Source organism: Mauremys reevesii, linkage group 8 (assembly GCF_016161935.1).
Source record: "Mauremys reevesii isolate NIE-2019 linkage group 8, ASM1616193v1, whole genome shotgun sequence".
Taxonomy (NCBI): Eukaryota; Metazoa; Chordata; order Testudines; family Geoemydidae; genus Mauremys; species Mauremys reevesii.
The window spans coordinates 91,176,461-91,195,414 of NC_052630.1; the positions used below are offsets into that span (position 1 = coordinate 91,176,461).

Genomic DNA, 18,954 nt, shown 5'->3' on the forward strand with positions numbered 1-18,954 from the left:
ATGTACAGTAAACTCTGTTTAAAATGTTTGACTTGTGAAAAGCTGGGTTTAATTCTTTTCACTGACATGATGCTATGCCCAGGTCTCTCTCAAGCCCTTCTCTCGGGCACAGTTCATACAAAAACTCCACACAAAGTAACACAGAACAAAGCTATCTCCCTGATCTACACAAAGGCAAGGGCCCTGATAGGGTGACCACTTGTCTCGATTTTATAGGGACAGTCCAGATTTTTGGGTCTTTTTCTTATATCAGGGTTGCCCGGGGTGGGAGGAGGGCAAGTGGGGCAATTTTCCCTGGGCCCCCACGAGAAGGACCCACCGCCGCCGAATTATCGCCGAAGTGGGACCTGCCGCCGAAGTGCCGGGTCTTCAGCGGTAATTTGGCGGCAGGGGACTTTGGGGCAATTCGGCGGCGGGTCCCAGAGCAGAAGGACCCCCACCGCCGAATTACCGCCGAAGCGGGGGCCCCCCGTCGCCGAAGACCCCAGGCCCGCTGAATCCTCTGGGCGGCCCTGTCTTATGTAGGCTCCTATTAACCCCCTACCCCCGTCCTGATTTTTCACACTTGCTGTCTGGTCACCCTAGGCCCAGAGGACCTTCACTCTGTACCTTTCTCTGCTCCAGGACTAATCACAAGAGCAAGCCTTCCTCCTGCATATCTCCCACTGAGCTGGCTCAGCCCTTAACAGCGCTCTCCAGCTGGGTCTGATAATTTAAAAAGGCTGGCCCCCAGTCCCCTTGCCCTTAAGGCTATAGGCTAGTGTTTGGTGCATTGGCTTCAGGATGAGTATACAAAGTGTACAAATATCTATGGTATTTCTAAGGTGTCTGTCATCTTGGTATTTAAATACACCTCTACCCCGATATAACGTGACCCGATATAACACGAATTCGGATATAACGTGGTAAAACAGTGCTCCGTGGGAACGGGGCTGCACGCTCCAGCGGATCAAAGCAAGTTTGATATAACGTGGTTTCCCCTATAACGCGGTAAGATTTCTTGGCTCCCGAGGACAGTGTTATATCGGGGTAGAGGTGTATTTATGCTTATTTGCATCTAAGGAGACTAATACTAAAGTGCAGGTTTCAGTTATGTCATAGTGGTTCTCTTAAACTGCCTAAACATGGGAAAGTGCTCAGTATTGACTGAATACTTTATGAGAATATGATGTATTGGACAGTATCTGCCCAGGAATTGTATTATGTCATTTGAAATGACTGATAGATTGGAAAGTGTGGGCAAGGAAGGAGGATTCAGATATGGTCTCTTTAAATTTTTGTCCTAGAAACAGGTTATGAAAAATTGCTGGTAACTACCCTGACCTCACCAGCCAAGGCAATGGAAGCCTAATTAGCATCTAAAGAATTTCAGCTAGGAAAGACAGAAAATATACCTAGTGTGAGGTAGAGGGGTATGTCTGTGAGGAGAATGCTAGTTACAGATAAGACAGTTTAAAAAAAAAAAAAAGCCTACTTGGACATCCAAGTAAAGTTCACTTAAGAAAAGATCTTCATAAAAAGATGACATCTAACTAGGTTCAGAGAAGCTATTGAAATCAAGCTGGAAAGGGATAGGAAATGGACATCACTTAATTCACTTACGGAAACAGCCCATATAATATTGAATATGGCCCCAGTCAGTCAGTGCAGGTCATTATGCCTGCATGGGGTCCCACTGAACTCAGACTCCATATGAGCAAATCCTTTCTGCAGGATTAGGTTGTTAGAACTGGAAATATGTCTATTTGCTCATAAGTAGTGCAGACAGTATTGCCTGTAGTTAAAGCTGCCAGACATATCTCATTATAAAATCTGGTTTTTATAATGCTTTATAGAACTTTGCCACACTTAAACAATTTGGGCTGAAATTTTCCAGGATGTCTGCCTCAGACTGATTTGTTTTAGAAAATTTCAGCGAACATGGGTCAGCTGTTTCTCTGAGTGAGTATCATAGAAAGGCCTAGAGGAAATTTTGATTATGTATTCAGAGCAGGGTTTGAATAGTATGCAGGAAATAAGGCATGAGGGCATATTGAACAATGATTATAAAACAGACTATTGAATCGCTGCTCATTCAAAGTGCACAGTCCATCCTGGCACTAAATAAGGCAGGGGTCCTGGGGGAAAATACAATGTGATTATGTAATTAAAGACTGTATCATAAGGCATACACAGAAGAGGGCTGAATTAAGGTTGCACAGGCAGCCTTACTGCTCCCATTTCCTACCTTTCGGTGTGTGACTTTACAGCATTAATATACTTTTAATGCTGTTTTGGGAATGTTATTGGAAAGAAACATCCCTCCCACTCCCCTACATACAAATATGAATTGACCCATGGCTGAGTCAAACAGCAGGAGGTTTCAAATTATTCAGTTACTGTACCTGGCAGGCCAACAAAGCTAATAATGAGCTTGAGACATGGAGGCTTGAACCGTGACACAGTGCCCTGCTAAGGGTCAGAAAAGGAGTTGGACAGTCTGGAGGAGAGAGACCTTGAACTAATGCTTTTCTCTTTTCTGTAACCTCAAGGGCTTGGGGCCTAGCTGGACAAATCTATGGACTCTTAGATGTGGATATGCTCTGAATACCATTGGTTTTTGTTTTAAAAAGAATGTCTCTTGTTTAGTTAAGGTCTTTGTGGTCTTAGACTGTTTTGGGTATATTCATATATAGCCCAGAGGATTAGTACAGTGGAATCCACTTAGTGATGTGAAAGTCCATTGAGTTGCATTGTATTAGTTTGGGACTACAGTGAGCTTCCCTATAGCAGTTGATTGTAATGAGTTCTATATTAGATTGTTTTTAAAAAACTGAGAAAAGGGTAGAGTGTAATAAGTAGAACTCCTTGACCTGCTTTGAATGTACAATGCCTAACACTGTAATTACTATGGGGAAGTTGTGCTAAAAGTTAGCTGCTTTGCCCACCTTGTTATGTGTTAGTCCACAAATTCATGGCATGGTTCACAAACTCTGAATCCAATGTGTATTTTCTATGACAATCAGATATCCCCAACCTGAAGAACAGCTCTGTGTAGCTTAAAAGCGTGTCTCTGATACCAACAAAAGTTGGACCAATAAAAGTAGGGGCTGTCAAGTGATTAAAAAAATTAATCATGCTGTTAAACAATAATAGAATACCATTAATCTAGAAAACATCCAAAAATATTTAATAAATTTCAATTGATATTCTATTGTTTAACAATGTGATTAATCGCAATTAATGTTTTAAAGTGCGATTCATTTTTTTGGAGTTATTTGCGTGAGTTAACTGCGATTAATCGACAGCAATAAATAAAAGATATTATCTCATCCACCTTGTTTCTCTAAGATCCTGGGACCATCACAGCTACAACACCGCAAACAAATATCCCTTTTAGTATGTTGGAAAATCATTTTCCTTACAGCTAAATAAGCAATATGTTACAACAATGGCAAATGACATTTACACAAGTAAATTACCTTGTTATTACTTCCTCCACATTAGGGTGGCTAGTAACCAAACACAAACATGCTCTAACTGCTCTAACATGCTCTAACTTTATGTTAAAAAGAAAATTTTGAAAAACTTCCTTAGAAACAATGCTATCTCTGTCAAATACTATCTGGGATTTTCCTCTCCCTTCATTTTAGTGACTTTTGCCCATGAAAATGGGCTCCTTTTTTCTGAAGAGTTTATCTTGGTTCTTACCCTCATTTGGGGGGAGGGATAGCTCAGTGGTTTGAGCATTGGCCTGCTAAACCCAGGATTGTGAGTTCAATCCTTGAGGAGGCCACTTAGGGATCTGGGGCAAAAATTGGTCCTGCTAGTGAAGGCAGGGGGCTGGACTCAATGACCTTTCAAGGTCCCTTCCAGTTCTAGGAGATTGGTATATCTCTTATTATTATTACTCAGACCTGTTTGACAGGATAGTAACGTCCCCAGCAACCAACTGATCAGAATATTACATAAGGAGTTATTAGTAGGATCCATGTGATTGTTTAAAAATACTACTACTTATTTTTGTACCAGTGCCACTAGTAGTAAAACAATGGAAGCAAAATTCACAACAAAAATCACACACAATTTAATGCACTGTAGTAATTTCAAGTGGGATTAGAGTGGACAGATCCACATCCTGTAAACTGTGTCCTCAAGCCATCTTGGTTCTCATCTTCTCATAATCCTACCCAATTAGAATTTCTGTAGTGCTTTGCATCAGAGTCAAAATACTATGCAAATGGTACTGTATTACCACTCTCAAAACTGCAAAATAAGCATACAGTAGAACCTCAGTGTTACAAACACCTCAGGAATGGAGGTTGTTCATAACTCTGAAATGTTTGTAACTCTGAACAAAATGTTATGGTTGTTCTTTCAAAAGTTTACAACTGAACACTGACTTAATACAGCTTTGAAACTTTACTATGCAGAAGAAAAATGCTGCTTGTAACCATCTTAATTTAAATTAAACAAGCACAGAAAGTTTACCTTGTCAAATCTTTTTTTAAGCTTCCCCTTTATTTTTTTAGTAGTTTACATTTAATACTATACTGTACAGTGTTTGCTTTTTTTTGGTCTCTCCTATCTGATTACGTACTTCCAGTTCCAAAAGAGGTGCGTGGTTGACTGGTCAGTTCTTAACTCCGGTGTTCATAAATCAGAGGTTCTACTGAATCACACTTCTAAAGATTGGAAAACTGAGGTAGAGAGATGTTAAGCAGCTTGTCCTGCATCTCACAGGAAGTCTCTGGCCGATCCAGAACTTCATCTAGACTAACATTTCTCAAATGCGGCCACCGTGGCCTCATGCGGCCACCAGGGGGTTTCCCTGCGGCCACGGCAGTTTCCCAGGCAGTGTGTGTGGGGGAGCATCAGCCCCTCCCCTTCCCCCCTGTTGCTCCTGCATGCGCCGCCTCTCTGGAGACACAGGTGGGACACACAATGCTTAAGGAGCAAGACAAGGTGGCATGGAGAGGGTGAAAAGGCGAGCAGCGAGGGTGAGGAGGCAAGTGGCGAGGCGAGCAGGAGGGCCTGGTGGGAGAGCGAGGAGGCGAACGGCGAGCCAGCAGCAGGGTGAGCGAACTGGCTGTGAGCAGGGGAGTGAGGAGTTGATCAGGGGTGTGTGTTAGGAGGCGAGCAGCTGGCGGGGGGGGATGAGGAAGCAAGCAGTGAAGCGAGCGTGGGTGGGGGGTGAGGAGGCAAGAGGTGAGTGGCAGGGGAGCCCTGGTGGAGGAGTAAGGAGGTGAGCGGCGAGCCAGTAGCAGGGTGAGGAGGGTGGGTGGGGGTCTGGCTGTGAGGAGGCGAGTGGGGCTGGGGTGAAGAGATAGGCGGACGGGGGGTGGGAGGGTGGCGAGGTAAGTGGCGGGGGGGCCCCTAGTGGAGGAGTAAGGAGGCGGGTGGGGGAGTGAGGAGGTGAGCGGTGAGCCAGCCGCAGGGTGAGTGGGCGAAGGGTGGGGGAACGACTGGCTGTGAGCAGGGGAGTGAGGAGTTGAGCAGGGGTGTGTGTGAGGAGGCGAGTGGTGAGCCAGCAGCAGAGTGAGCGAACTGGCTGCGAGCAGGGGAGTGAGGAGGTGATCAGGGGTGTGTGTGAGGAGGCGAGCGGTGAGCCAGCAGCAGGTGAGGAGGGTGAGTGGGGGTCTGTTTGCGAACAGAGCAGTGAGGAGGTGACTGGTGGGGTGGGGAGGGGGCTAGCAGAGAAGTAAGGAGGTGAATGGTGAGCCAGCAGCAGGGTGACAAGGCAGGCAGGGGGGTATGGCTGCAAGCAGGGGAGTGAGGAGGCGAGTGGCAGGTGGAGGGAGCGAGGAGGACACAGGAGGCGAGCGGCGGGTGGAGGGAGCGAGGAGGGACACAGGAGGCGAGCGGCGGGTGGAGGGAGCGAGGAGGGACACAGGAGGTGAGCGGCGGGTGGGGGAGTGAGGAGGGACACAGGAGGCGAGCGGTGGGTGGGGGAGTGAGGAGGGACACGGGAAGTGAGGAGGCAAGTGGGGGAGCCTCGCAGCTGGAGCCCCGAGACCCACTGCACCTGAAGCCACAAGTGCCCCGCCCGGAGAAGCCCTGAGCGCCCCCCCCCGCAACTGGAGGAACCCTGGGCTGGCTGAAGCCCCGAGCCCCACCACCTGCCTGGAAGAGCCCTGGGCCATCTGCAGCTGCAGCGTGCCTCCCCTCCCCTTCCCAGACCCAAGCCACCCAGATATGTTTTTCATTATTATTTGGATTTCTATTACGTAAAAGCCTTTTTAAATTTACTTCACAATAGTTATACAAACAACTGCTTTTTTGGTAAAAGTGAAAGAAGCAATAATAAAAAAGACAAGAACGTGCAAAGCACCTTATTTGTGTTTCTGTTCTGTTAGGTCCAGTCAAAAAATAGAGATAACTGTGCATGATTTTAATTATTGAATTTGCAAAAAAATCCCCAAACCTTACATAAATATATTACAATGATTTGGATGTATATATTTGCATATTACTTTATTTATTTTTCCTAAAGTTAATAATTTTAGGAAAAAGTGGCCACCAAAAAAATTGTTGCAAGAACCCCTGATCTAGATGGTCTAACTTCCATACTTACATTTGAGCCATAAACTAGGATTTTCAGTAGTGCTTAAGAAAGTTAGGGAACAGGTCCCATTGACTTTCAACATATCAAAATCTCTCCCAAAATCCTTCTTCTAGTTTTCCAGTTAGGCACCTGATCTGCATTTCCTTAATTAGGGGAAAGACTTTTTGAACTTTATGGGAGTTTTGCCCTAGTAAGGACTGTAGGGTCAGCCCCCAAATGTTTGCCTTCCCACCTCCTCCACAGGAGATATCTGTCTAAGACCATGTCTACAATAGGAGCTCTTTACTGGACTAGGAATACGAGTATATGATCCTGGCAGAACTCCTAGTGTGGATGCAATTTATGCTAACCAAACTGTGCTTTTGTAAGTATAGCATATTCCATCATCCCCCAAGCAAAACAAGCCATACCCGTAAAGTGCAATTTTACTAATATAACTGAACCTATACTAGGGGCTTCTGCTGGGACAGCTGTATCAGTCAGGGATCATATATCCCCTCACACTCCTGATCACATAGCTATGCCAACAGAAGTCTGGAACGTAGGCAAGGCCTAAGCTTTCCATTCATTTCCCACTCCATTCCTTCTAATAAATCCATTGGCTGCTTGTTTCTGGTTCAAGGAGAGATCTGCAAAGAATTTTTAAAAACATTTGCGTTATGCCTTTTTTGTATATAGAAGTCTTGAAAGGCTTTCTAAAAAACAAAAAACAGCGGGTAGTGGGGTGGGTGTTTTTTTTCTTAGAAATATAAGGAATGTCAAGTCTGGTCTTCCCTGGTTTTGCTGATGGACTTCTTGGTGGGAGATCTCACAACTCAATTGAAGATGTGGAAGGGTTAAATCTTTAACCAATAGATTGTGTTCATTAAGTATTAGAGTTAAGTAAAGTCCCTCCGGACCTTACTAGAGCAAAACTCCTGTAAAGTTCAGAAACCACAAACGAAGAAATTTTAAACAGTTTGGCATTTAGAATCCCTTTCTTTTGTTCCTCTACTTCCCATCGCTTGGATGTCATAATTTCACTAGGGCCTTGTCTGTATGAAAAAAGTTGCATCAGTGAACTAAACAGATGTGGTTAAACTGGTGCAACCTGCTTGTGTAGACCAACTTAAGTTTGTTTGTTTTTTTAAACAGAGTAATGGGTAAATATTTAGATTAACCTTTTTTTGAGGAATTCTATGTTTCTTGCTATTTCTAATTAAGGAGCAAGCAGCATAGTTGCAGAAAATAGTAAATTCCATAAGAATTTTGAACATATTTAAATTTCATAGAATTCATGTAATAAGAATATTGTCATTAAAATTCTTCAAGATGACCCAAAATGTAATGTGTGGCTATAAATTAGTCTGGAACTGAGTGACCAGGTTAAAGGACTCGTTGAAAATTTTCCATCAAAAGTGCTTTTCGAAGGAAACTTCAGTTTTTGATTAAATAGTTTTTCACAAGTATTGTCTTTCCATGGAAAAATTTTACTTCTTGTCAAAAAAAAGAGAATTTGTTTTTTTTAACAAAAAGGTTAAACTTTTGACAGGAAAACCTATTTTCTGACCAGTTCTACTTTGTCACCTTTCATGAAAAATTCTCAAACAACATTCTGCTAAAAATATTATGTAACTAGTTATGTTTTCTGTATTTCTTTTTCTCATACTGTATTGCTGCACAAAGACATGACTTCTGTTTTTCAGAATACTTCTGCTTCTCATTCTTATTCCACACCTGTAGTGAAGTGGTCAGATTCTCCTCTTTTACTCCTGTGGAATCCATTCACATATGGTTTAGACATATGTAACTGTAGCAGAGTAGAATATAGCCCATTATCTACTATTGTGACTTGACAAAGAGCTGGTGTGTGAAAATGATTATGAAGCCACAGAAGGAAATACGATTTTTCAGATAGAGATGAAATAGCCAGCACGAGCCAGTGAACTCTTGAGAAACCAATTTTCATGAAGAAATTTTGTAGTAATAAGTTAAGAATCAGAAATACAGAAAAATTTGACATAGCCGGATTTTATTCTAAATGGAATGTTTCTTGGAGTTTTTTAGCAGGCATTAGTGGGTCTGGTTGAAAGGCTGTATATTTTTAACCGCTAGGGTCCCATTTTGCGAAAATCCCAAGGCTTACCACCATGCCCATGCACACTCCTGCATGTGCTGCTGGTAGCAAGGGTTATGACTTTTGTTGTTGTTGCTCAAATATTACTTTTGGGTGTTTTCTTGGCACTAGGTTATTAATATGGCAGGTTTTATTTCAGACTTTGATAAATATTTTTAACAGATTGTAAGAATACCATAGAAGAAATCTTAATATAAAATTGTAAAGCCTTCAAGAGGGTAATATTTAAAAAACAGAAAATTTCCTGAACAAAAAACTGTCCGGGAAATTTACATCTACACGTTGTGGCTGGCTTCTGTTATTTATAATGAGATTAATCTACCCCCTGGATCAAAACAGCCTAAAAAGTTGGACCTTGAGCCGAACTTTGGCTGGCTTAAGCCCAGTTCTGATTCAGACAGGCTACGAAAAGTGAAGCAAGTGGAGCTCATGTATTGAGGAATGGCTCCAAACAATGGGTCTAATTAAAAAAACAAACACACAAGTAGGGGGTCCTCGGTTCATTACAAGCACACCTGGATCTCCAGGCAAAACCACTGTTTGTGGTGGGCATGCCCCATTTCATCTTTGAGACTATCTTTAGCAGCTGCCGGTTTGTCAGCCTGTCTCCATAAACATGATTGTTCTGTTAACTACTGACTTGTCATTGGAAATACCCTAGGACTGAACATCACAAATGTCTGGTAGCATTATAGTCACTAGGCATAGCAGATGATGTGGGGAGCAGAGTGAGGCAATCATTAAGATAGCTGGGCCTTAGTTTTAAAGGTTGAGAGGAGGACTTTGGAGTAGACATAGAGTTTGACTGACACTGTGTGTGTGATTTCTTCTTAGTCTGCACTATTTAGATAGTGGGCCTCTGCATGCTGCACTAGTTGCAGCTTCTGAAGAACCTTTCAGGGTCCACCTCAGCCGTAGGCCAGTCTGGAGATGACAAGTGCATCATAATAAACTTGCTATGGGTCCCAGATCTGTTTATGTCATTTCCTTGGTCAAAAAAAATTAAATCTAGAATCTGAAAGTTGCAGGCACACAATATATATGCACACGTGTGTACACAATTATTATTTTCAGAGTAGCAGCCGTGTTAGTCTGTATCCGCAAAAAAACCAGGAGTACTTGTGGCACCTTAAAGACTAACAAATTTATTTAAGCATGAGCTTTCGTGAGCTACAGCTCACTTCTTCGGATGCATAGAATGGAACACACAGACAGGGGATATTTATACATACAGAGAACATGAAAAGGTGGAAGTATGCATACCAGCAGGCAGAGTCTAATCAATTGAGATGAGCTATTGTAACCCACACTTAGATTGTAAGCTCTTTGGGGAAGGAGCTGTCTTTTTTTTTTATTTTATTTTTTTTGCACAGCACCTAGCACAGTGAGATCCTGGTCTATGATAGTATTCTACTCCTTGGGGAATTCTGTGCCATTGGGCACGCACAGAATTTATGTCCCCTGCAGATTTCTTTGCTTCCCCACAGAAGAATGACTTTCTGACGGGGAAGCAAAGAGAAGCCACAAGAGCGGTCATGTGACCCTCCCCAGCAATATGTTTCAGGAGCCCAGGGCAGCCGACAGAGCAGTAAATCCCCGTGGGGCAGGAGGCAGGACTGGGGAAGACCTAGCTGGTGGATCCTACCTTGCGCCAGGCTCAGCTACTAGTCCCAGCTGGGCTGGGGAGGACAGGACGACTTCTTCCCTTGCATGGCATTTGGGGCCTGGTCAGACCCATCCTCAGATTCCTCCCCTGGCTGAAGGAAGCTCTGCAAACTCCTCCCTCACCCCCACTTCCTACACCCATTGCTGCTCAGCTGCAGGGGGAGGGATCCCTGTATAGGGAGCTGCTCCCCCATCTGCCCAACTGCCGGGCATTCAGACCTCCTCATACCCAGACCCTCCTGCCTCACCTCACCTCCCTGCACTCAGAACCTCCTCCACTACCCCCCCAATGAACCCCACTCCCCCAGCACCAATACCATTCCGACGAGCCACCCGGATCCCCACCCCACTGAGCCCCAATCAGCCTCATCTGGACCCCCCCCATACACCCTGCTGCTGAGCTCTATCTCCCCCACATCCAGACCCTCCCCACACTGAGCCCCAATCACCTTTGCCTGGACCCCCCTGCAGAGTCCCATTACTGTTGCACCCAGAACCCCCCCAACAAGCCCCTGTGCATCCAGATCCCCCCTGCACCTGGATCCCCCACTGAGCCAGCCGCACTCAGATTGCCCCACATCGAACCCTCTCAACCCACACCTGGATCCACTCACACTAAGCCCCTTCGCACTCGGATCCTGCTGGGCTGAGCCTGCCTGCCCACACCTGGTGCCCTTGGCACAGAGAGGCAGGGCCCTGGAGTGTTTCTGAGGCAGGCCCGGTCCTGTGTCAGACTTGGGTGCAGCCTCACCGCTGAGTCCGTGTCCTGGGAGGAGCTACACAGTGATCTCCCACCTCTCTGCAGCCAGTGGCCTGCCATGCTGGAGCCTCCACATTTATTTGACAAATAAAATTTGCAGAATTTTAAAATACTGTGCACAGAATTTTTTTTGGTGCAGCATTTTTAATTTTTGGCACAGAATGCCCTCCTCCAGTCAAAGGATTATAGTGGAAGTTCTTCCTCAGCCAAGACTCTAGTATCACTATAGTGAAAGTGAGATGGAGTAGTGGCAGCTAAACCTTGGTCTTTACCTAAGCAGAACTCTACCAGTTGTGGTGTACTGGAACAATCGCATGTACACAGCGGTAAGGCAGCAGGAGGTGGAGTAGAAAAGGGCTGCCACTACCAGCATATAGAGTCATCATTACTGGGCTAGCTACTAGCCAGTCCTAGGACTATGATTGCCAGTAGCAGCTACTCTCAACAAAAAATGTGTGCTGTTGGCTGGAGAAAGCATTGGTCCTCCAGCCCTACCCCCAGTGAGCCAGCACTGTGTGTTAGGGCTGGCATCTTTACCTTTCATGTGGTGGGGAAGCATTTAGTTAATCCGAAATGTACCCCAAAAGTGTTTTAATTCTTTCATTGTATTGGTGTACATAACGCAACCGTTATAGCAATGACAGTAAATATTCTTAATGAAGGCGTATGAAAGATGCTTGAAATGTAGAGTGTGGATTTTAAATGATTTTACATCATTTTTCTTTCAAAACGTATTTTAAAAAAATGAATTTTGGTACCGAATGCAATAATATCAAGAAGACTATATAATAAAAGCTAAGTTATTGAGCAGAGATTGATTGTCTCCAGAAGTTTATTGTAAATGAAACAGCACTTACTGTTCTTTGGTATTCCTGGAATTGTTACTATAATTGGAAACAAGAATTATGAGTTAAGTGTAGCAAAAGAGCAGTGAGTTGAAAAGCAATAGTTCTGACTTATTATAAGATTTACAAGAAGCCAGGATAGGCTTTTTATTTTCCTTTCACATTTTAAAGCTGCGGTACAATTTTTATGATTCATTATATATGCGCTTGTCAGAATTTTTAATTTTATGGCTTCACAAACATATTAAAATAGAGTATACCCCGGTTATGAGGGAGTCTTATCGTAAAGGGAGTCTTTATCATTAGGTGAGTTGCCCTATTAAAATCCTTGCATTTAAATTCTGTCTTTCTGTGCAGAAATAATTATTGGCTTCTTTGTATATCCCAGTAATCTTCTCCATTATTTTCCCTTATCAAAACCTTGTTATTAGTCAGGGATGTGTCTGGAAACTCTAATTAGGAATTAGCAAGGTTTGTGAATGGCAGGTGCCTGTGATTTACTTGCTAATGTGTGCTACATTGCCATTTTGCATATTTATGTTTGGTAGTATTCAAAATTTGCTAGCCACTTCCAAATACAAAGGAAGATGCACTAGATAGACCGTCCAAGTTGCTCAGGTGTGTGTCGGAACTAAGCTGTAAGGGATACCAAGTTACATTAAAGTCTGTGGTATAGAATTGAGCTCTAATACTGCTGCAGCAAAAAGAATGATCTTTTAGCTCAAGTGTGCGTTTAGAGGAAATGCCGGACACAAGTGGAAGGATCTTCTTATGGCCAGCACCAGGGATAATGATGTGATGTGGTGAACAGAAGTCTGTTACCTTGAGAATGGGAATTATTTTATAGGCCACCCCCAAAATGCTGAAGTTGCCTTTGGAGAGTGCCACAGGAAAGAATGGCTGGGGAAATACATGAGCCTTTTATGCACCAAACTGTTGCTTATATAATTCTTATAAACAAAGCAAGTTCTCCTTCAATTCAGAGAGCAGCCCTACTGGTTTAGGCCACAGAAATCACTGGCTCAGTTCCTTGCTCAATGAAATTCTTCAGAAATAAATATAATCCCTGCATTTGATGTTCACTCACTTGAGTAACTTCCTGTATTCTGCACAGTCCACTTAAGGATTTTCAGTTTTTATTTTTGCTTGCCAGAAATTTCATCTACTTTAGGGTTCCAGTCCTACTTGCTTTGTGCACCAATGTTGTCTGGACATCCCAGTTTACAGGGACAGACCCAGAGGTTCTGGCTGGCAATGTGAGACATTTAAGGTGGGATTTACAAGGGGGATTTAGGCACCTAAATCCAGTATTTAGGCACCACTGGCATTTACAAACCCCCTGCTCAGTTGCCACCTAACCCTGTAAGTCCTTAAATTTGCTAGGCACCTAAGTTTCTGCTGTTAAAGTCTCCAAGGTGGCTGTATTTTAGCAACTGGACATTTATGCATCTGCCTAAATCCTGTTACTATCCAGGAGTTTGACATCTTAATCATGAGATTGGCAGATTAGCTGGGAGAACACCTGTCTTTACCACTGGGCCTGATCCAGTAGATGTTCTGAGAACATGTCTAACCTCCCCTCCCACCCAAGCTGGCACAAGTGAGGGGGAACAGGAGGTGTGGTGGTGATGCCCTTATACTCTAGTGGGTAGAGTACTCACCCAGGAGGTGGGAGACCCAAGTTCAAATCCCTGGTTCCCATCAGGCAGGGAGGAGGGTTGAACCTGGGTCTCCCACCTCCTGGGTAAGTGTTCTAACTATTGGGTTAAGGGCGGGGCACCTCTGCTTCCTTGGTATTTCTTGAAAAAGTGTTGAACTGCCTTAGGTACCTAACTCCAGGAGATGGTTCATCACTGTGAAACAGGAGTGGAGCTAGGCACCCAAGTTCCTTTGAGGGGTGGGGCTTAGGCCACACCCTTCTCCTCTGCATTTTCTATTGGGTATTTTAGGCAGCTCCCTGCTCAACATGCTGGCTTTTGTGAATCCCCTTCTCAGGCACCTAACTCTCCTGTGCATTGTATAGGGAGCCTGGATACCTAACACAGGGCTGTGAACTCTACTAGGCAACAAGGGTACCTAAAGGTTAGGTGCTGCAATGCTGAGCATAACAGTGTCCCTCTTGTGAATCCTACCTTTAGTCACCTGTCCCACTGGGGCTGCTGTGATGCAAGCTTCCCTGCAGCAGCAGCACCTGCTTCCCTTCTCTCTGCTGTTTAAGTGCTGCACAGCTGAATTGTGTTACGAAGAGCAGCTCCATCATCTATAGGGCTCTTCACAATAGGGGAGAGGATTCCAGATTCCAATTGGAAGGAAGGGTGATAGGAGTCCAGTGAGAATTGGGGGAGGATTTTTTTCATGAAGAGAATAACTTGGGAAGGAGAAAGAAAGGAGAACTGTGGGAGGAAAACTGTAGAGACTGGAGATGGGGGAAACTGGAGAAGAGGATAAGAACTGAAAGTATAAGGGGGAGAGAAAAAAGGCAGATTTTGGAGGAATGGGAGAAAAATGGATGGGGAAACCTTTGCAATTTTTTTCAGGTCAGTACTAGGTTGAAAGAAGAAGAGAGAAGGGTTATGATTGGAAGGTAAGGTTAAAAAAAAAAGCAAGAATAAGTGAAATTAGAACACCCTAAAGAAGGAAAAGTGATTATAGAGACAGAAAACGAGAGAGAAGGATGGAGTTGAAATCTATTGTGGAGAGATCAAAAACAAAAACAGAAGAAGCAGCAAAGAATCCTGTGGCACCTTATAGACTAACAGACGTTTTGCAGCATGAGCTTTCGTGGGTGAATGTTGCATCCGACGAAGTGGGCATTCACCCACGAAAGCTCATGCTGCAAAACGTCTGTTAGTCTATAAGGTGCCACAGGATTCTTTGCTGCTTTTACAGAACCAGACTAACATGGCTACCTCTCTGATACATAAAAACAGAAGAGACTCGCTTAAAAAATACACTAAGGAGGTGGAGCATAGGATAAAGGCTGCTTGAATATTAGACTCTTCAGAGCGAGGAAGAATCGACAGCATCAAGAACATTTTGGGTGCTACCAAAATACAAGTAATAAATAAGAGATGAGGCAGGATCCCTTGGTTTTTGGGTTTGTAAATGATTAGTTGATGCAACCAGAGCTCCATGGGCTCTAATGGGAGCACCAGGTCCACACAATGTCTAGGATATGCTCCTAGCTGTTTTTTAATAGTTATATTTGAGATGGGACTTTCATTGAAGTCTGTGGAAAGATTCTCATTCAATGCAGTTGGTTGAATGTCCATATATTATGTGGCTTATAAAACTCCTCAAAACAGCTCCCTTTTGAGTTGACATTTCTTTTCCTTGTTCCCAGACAGGGTTGAATTGCTTCTGGAAAATTTGAAGAAAATCCATTCTCCTGTTTTGGAAGACCAGACATTCAGATAAATGCAGGTGTGTTGTTTTTTTTAAATGAAATACTTATGGAGGCTATGTTTTTTGGCTTTCATTTGAAATGGAATTAGACTTCAGTAGACACATTCATTTAGAACTCTCCCCCCCATCCCCATCCCCAAATAAAACCTGTTTTTTTTGCCAGTCCAACTCTACTATTGCTGTTTCCTTCCAAACAGTGTTCATAATGCAAGTTGCTATTCCTGATTTTGTCAAGTTTGCATATGTAGCACATTCCAATCTTAAGGACATTGCATTAAAACTGTCTAGTGCTAATGTTACATTTTGAGAGGTGGAAAAAGCAGTGCCCATTTTGGTATGGCACATCAAGTCTAAGAAAAGGAAGAAAAGTGTGTTACAAACATTTAGTTGCTTTAGCTGCTTTTAACATTCAGCTGAAAAAGCAAGTTAGTCAATTTCTTTAAGGCATCTAAAAATAAATTTATATTATTTTTTAGCCGGTAGGTTGTGATCTCAGGATGGTGTTACTAAAGGTAATTGGGAATGGGAGTGTTGCAAGACATTGAAAATTTTATTACAATTCTAAAGCAAAGAAAATAAAATTTCCAAAATAATTTTGTGGAGGTCAAAACTTCAATGTAGGGGTATGTGTGGGGCAGGAGCATTGTTGCCATTGATACATTATTTTACTACTATTTATATTTTAATAAGGGATCACCAAACTGAAAAGGTTGAGAAACCATAAGTATATTCAGAAGCCTACTTAAGAGATAATGAAATAATTTTCACTCATTGGGCCTGAACAAAAAACCTTGATCTTAGCACCCCAGCCTGAGACCTGAATGTGGCTTCAGCTTTGAGTGAAATATCAAACTTGTCATCATGTTTTCTCTGTGAATTTGTTTCCTCTCTGAATACAGTATCTAAATGTAAAAGAAGATTGCAAAGCCATGGCTTTCTGTGCAAAACTGAGAAACTCAAAAAAAAGCGAAGTGACCACAGAAGCTCAAGAGCAAGGATTGGAAATATTATTCTATTTGCAAGAGAAGCCTCCCATTCGGTACACCAGTGGCGAGTATACAGCAGAAAACCTGTGCATTGAAGCTGCCCAGAAGTGCTGTGAGTGTTGCAGTATTCAGCTATTACTAAGACAAAATGTATCATAAATAAATTCATCCCTCTCTGGTAATGCAAAAATACTCATGGGGTAGGGTCAGGGCTAGAAAACTTTAAGGGACCTCTTGTGGAATTCTTTTCTGATTATTTCATGGGGAGAAGGGAGAATGAGACTTTCCTCTGCAGAAGAGCTGTTGGTACTTTACCTAGAATCCAAGGATCCTAGAGGAATGGCAAAAAGCCGTGACCCTTCACTCCAACACTGAAACTTCCATTTGTCATTGACTTTAACGTGAGCAGGATTAGGCTGTCTTTCAAGAGGTATCCTATTACACAGTTAAACAAGGCTATTTTCACTGTAATATACCAGTTGGCAAACCTGTTAAGAAACCCTTTCTGCAATACCAAAGCACATAGATTCAGAATATGGCAGTTGGTCTAACTGGCAAAATAGCCATTCCCCACTCTCCCTGATACTTATCTCATCTTGTTACCTGTTTTTCCCCACCCTCATCTCTCACTTCCATGTGTATGGTCACTGGTGTGTACAATACTAGTAATACACTAGTGTACTCTAAAGTGAGATTAGAATTAAGCACAATTCAAGTTATATAGAAATTTACAACAAAAAGTGTATCAGTATCTTCCATTATGGTCTCAGTTCAGCAAAACACTGAAACAGATGAGTAAGCCATTGAAGTCAATGAAATTTAAGCCCATGTTAAAGTGCTTTGATGAACTGGGACCTATTTAACTAGGGCCCAGTTATCTTTTTTCTTACACCAATTTTACACTCCACTGTCTTCAGCTGAGTTATTTCGACATACTTTGATTTGAGGGGAATATTCAGGCCATTTAATCAGGCTCTTATTTATGACTGACTGTTCAGTTTCCCTGAAGCTTCAAAATAAAAAAAGGTTGGGTTCCCCTCTAGCCCCCTTTTGGGGTTGAGACATCCAGTGCTCTCCTACTCTGTTTCACCTAGTTACTCTACCCTTTCTTCAGGATGGGGTTAGGGAAAATCTCATGGTTAAACTTCATCAAATATATATTCAAGTTGGCTGCTAATGAAAACCATTTATGATAAATTACAGCAGCTACTTAAATTCATTTATTATTTATGTTAATAGTTTAAAAGCTGTCAAATGCCTCTCTGTATTTATTCTAAACACACACACTGTCCATTGCCGGTAACTTCTGATGTCTAATTTCTAACCACATCTAGGTAGAGTTGCAAAATCTTCAAAGTGTGATTGAGGGAGCAGGGGTTTCCTAAGGGAACCTCCTTCCACCTTCTTTTATGCTAGCTAGGCCCATAGGAGACACCTGATTTATAGGTCCAAAAGTCCTGTTTGTTTTAATTCCTTGTTGCTGCTGCCAGCTTGCCATTTTGTGAAATGCTAGTTTTTGAGTAAGGCTCTGAAGCTAGTCTCTGTTGTAAAAGACTTTCTTATCGTGGTATACCATCAGTATGCCTCCAGTGCTGCTGGATTACATGAGAGAACAGCAAGTATCCTGTCCCACATTGTATAACTTTTGGCATAGTCAGCATTTATTTTCCTCAATATTTTTGGAATTAGGAAAGCATTTATTTGAGAATGGATTCAGTAAAAACTGAGCGAGAAGCTCAGGATTTGGTCCAAATTCAGGAAACACTTCAGCATATGCTTCAGTGTTGTCCTAAGTAGAAATGCTTTCCTGAGGTACAGGGCCCCTGTGATGTACATCTGCCAGATAGTGCACTCTCCTTTTATTGACAAGGAAACCCAAAACAGAGAAATTAGGTGGCTTCATCCCTGTGAAGACACTGTAACCTGTTTTTGTTGTATTTTAAAGGGAGGTTGTCTTCATTAAAAACAAACAACATAGAAATAAGAAGTGAACTGTAGTGTTTTGTTGGAAAACCCTGTGGTGCATTAGTAAACTCAGATGGGACAGTGACATCACTTGCTTTCCTGCCCTTCAACTAAAGGAAAAGGGATGTTTTTGGTTGTAGCAAAACAAACCGAGGAACTAAATCACAGAATTTTGATCAGTTTTACTAGTACGCTCTCTCTCCTGGGAGCTGTCAAAAGTGCAGTTCAGATTTCAGTTTGTGAGTTCATTAATTTATTTTTTCTTTTCAACAGCTGTATCTCCATTGTGCCACAATCTCTTTGCACTATTTGAGGAGAGTAGAAAACTCTGGTATGCACCAAACCATGTCTTCAAAATAGATGACAAGACAGCACTCCGGCTCCATTATCGTATGAGGTATGTTGGGACAACTGAAAGATGGATTATTTCAAGATTCCAGTATGCGTGGGTTTTTTTTTTTTTTTCAAGAATTGTGTGGCTAGTGTAACATTTAGAACTGAACTCAGTTTAAAAAAGCAAAAAACCTTGCACAACAAAATTGAGAGATTAACAACAGGAAAGGCTGAAAAGGTCTCCAGAATGTGTGCATTTTCTACATAACCTTAAAACAACCCCAAAACCACAAAGCTGTAAGTGACAGGACTAACTAAAAATTCACAGTGCAAAT

General features: G+C 42.7%; 1 protein-coding gene across 2 annotated transcripts in view; it reads left to right on the plus strand.

The window, feature by feature from the left end:
- JAK1 (Janus kinase 1) overlaps positions 1-18,954 on the plus strand; it is an 88,133-nt gene that overhangs the window by 32,796 nt on the left and 36,383 nt on the right. Inside the window, exons 2-4 of one of the 2 annotated variants that reach the window (XM_039483500.1) lie at positions 15,274-15,353; positions 16,235-16,433; positions 18,560-18,683. In XM_039483500.1, the coding sequence (XP_039339434.1) occupies positions 15,348-15,353; positions 16,235-16,433; positions 18,560-18,683 (329 nt within the window). In that variant the 5' untranslated portion in view covers positions 15,274-15,347. The remainder of the gene's footprint in view (positions 1-15,273; positions 15,354-16,234; positions 16,434-18,559; positions 18,684-18,954) is intronic. The other variant, XM_039483501.1, reaches the window with a different exon arrangement.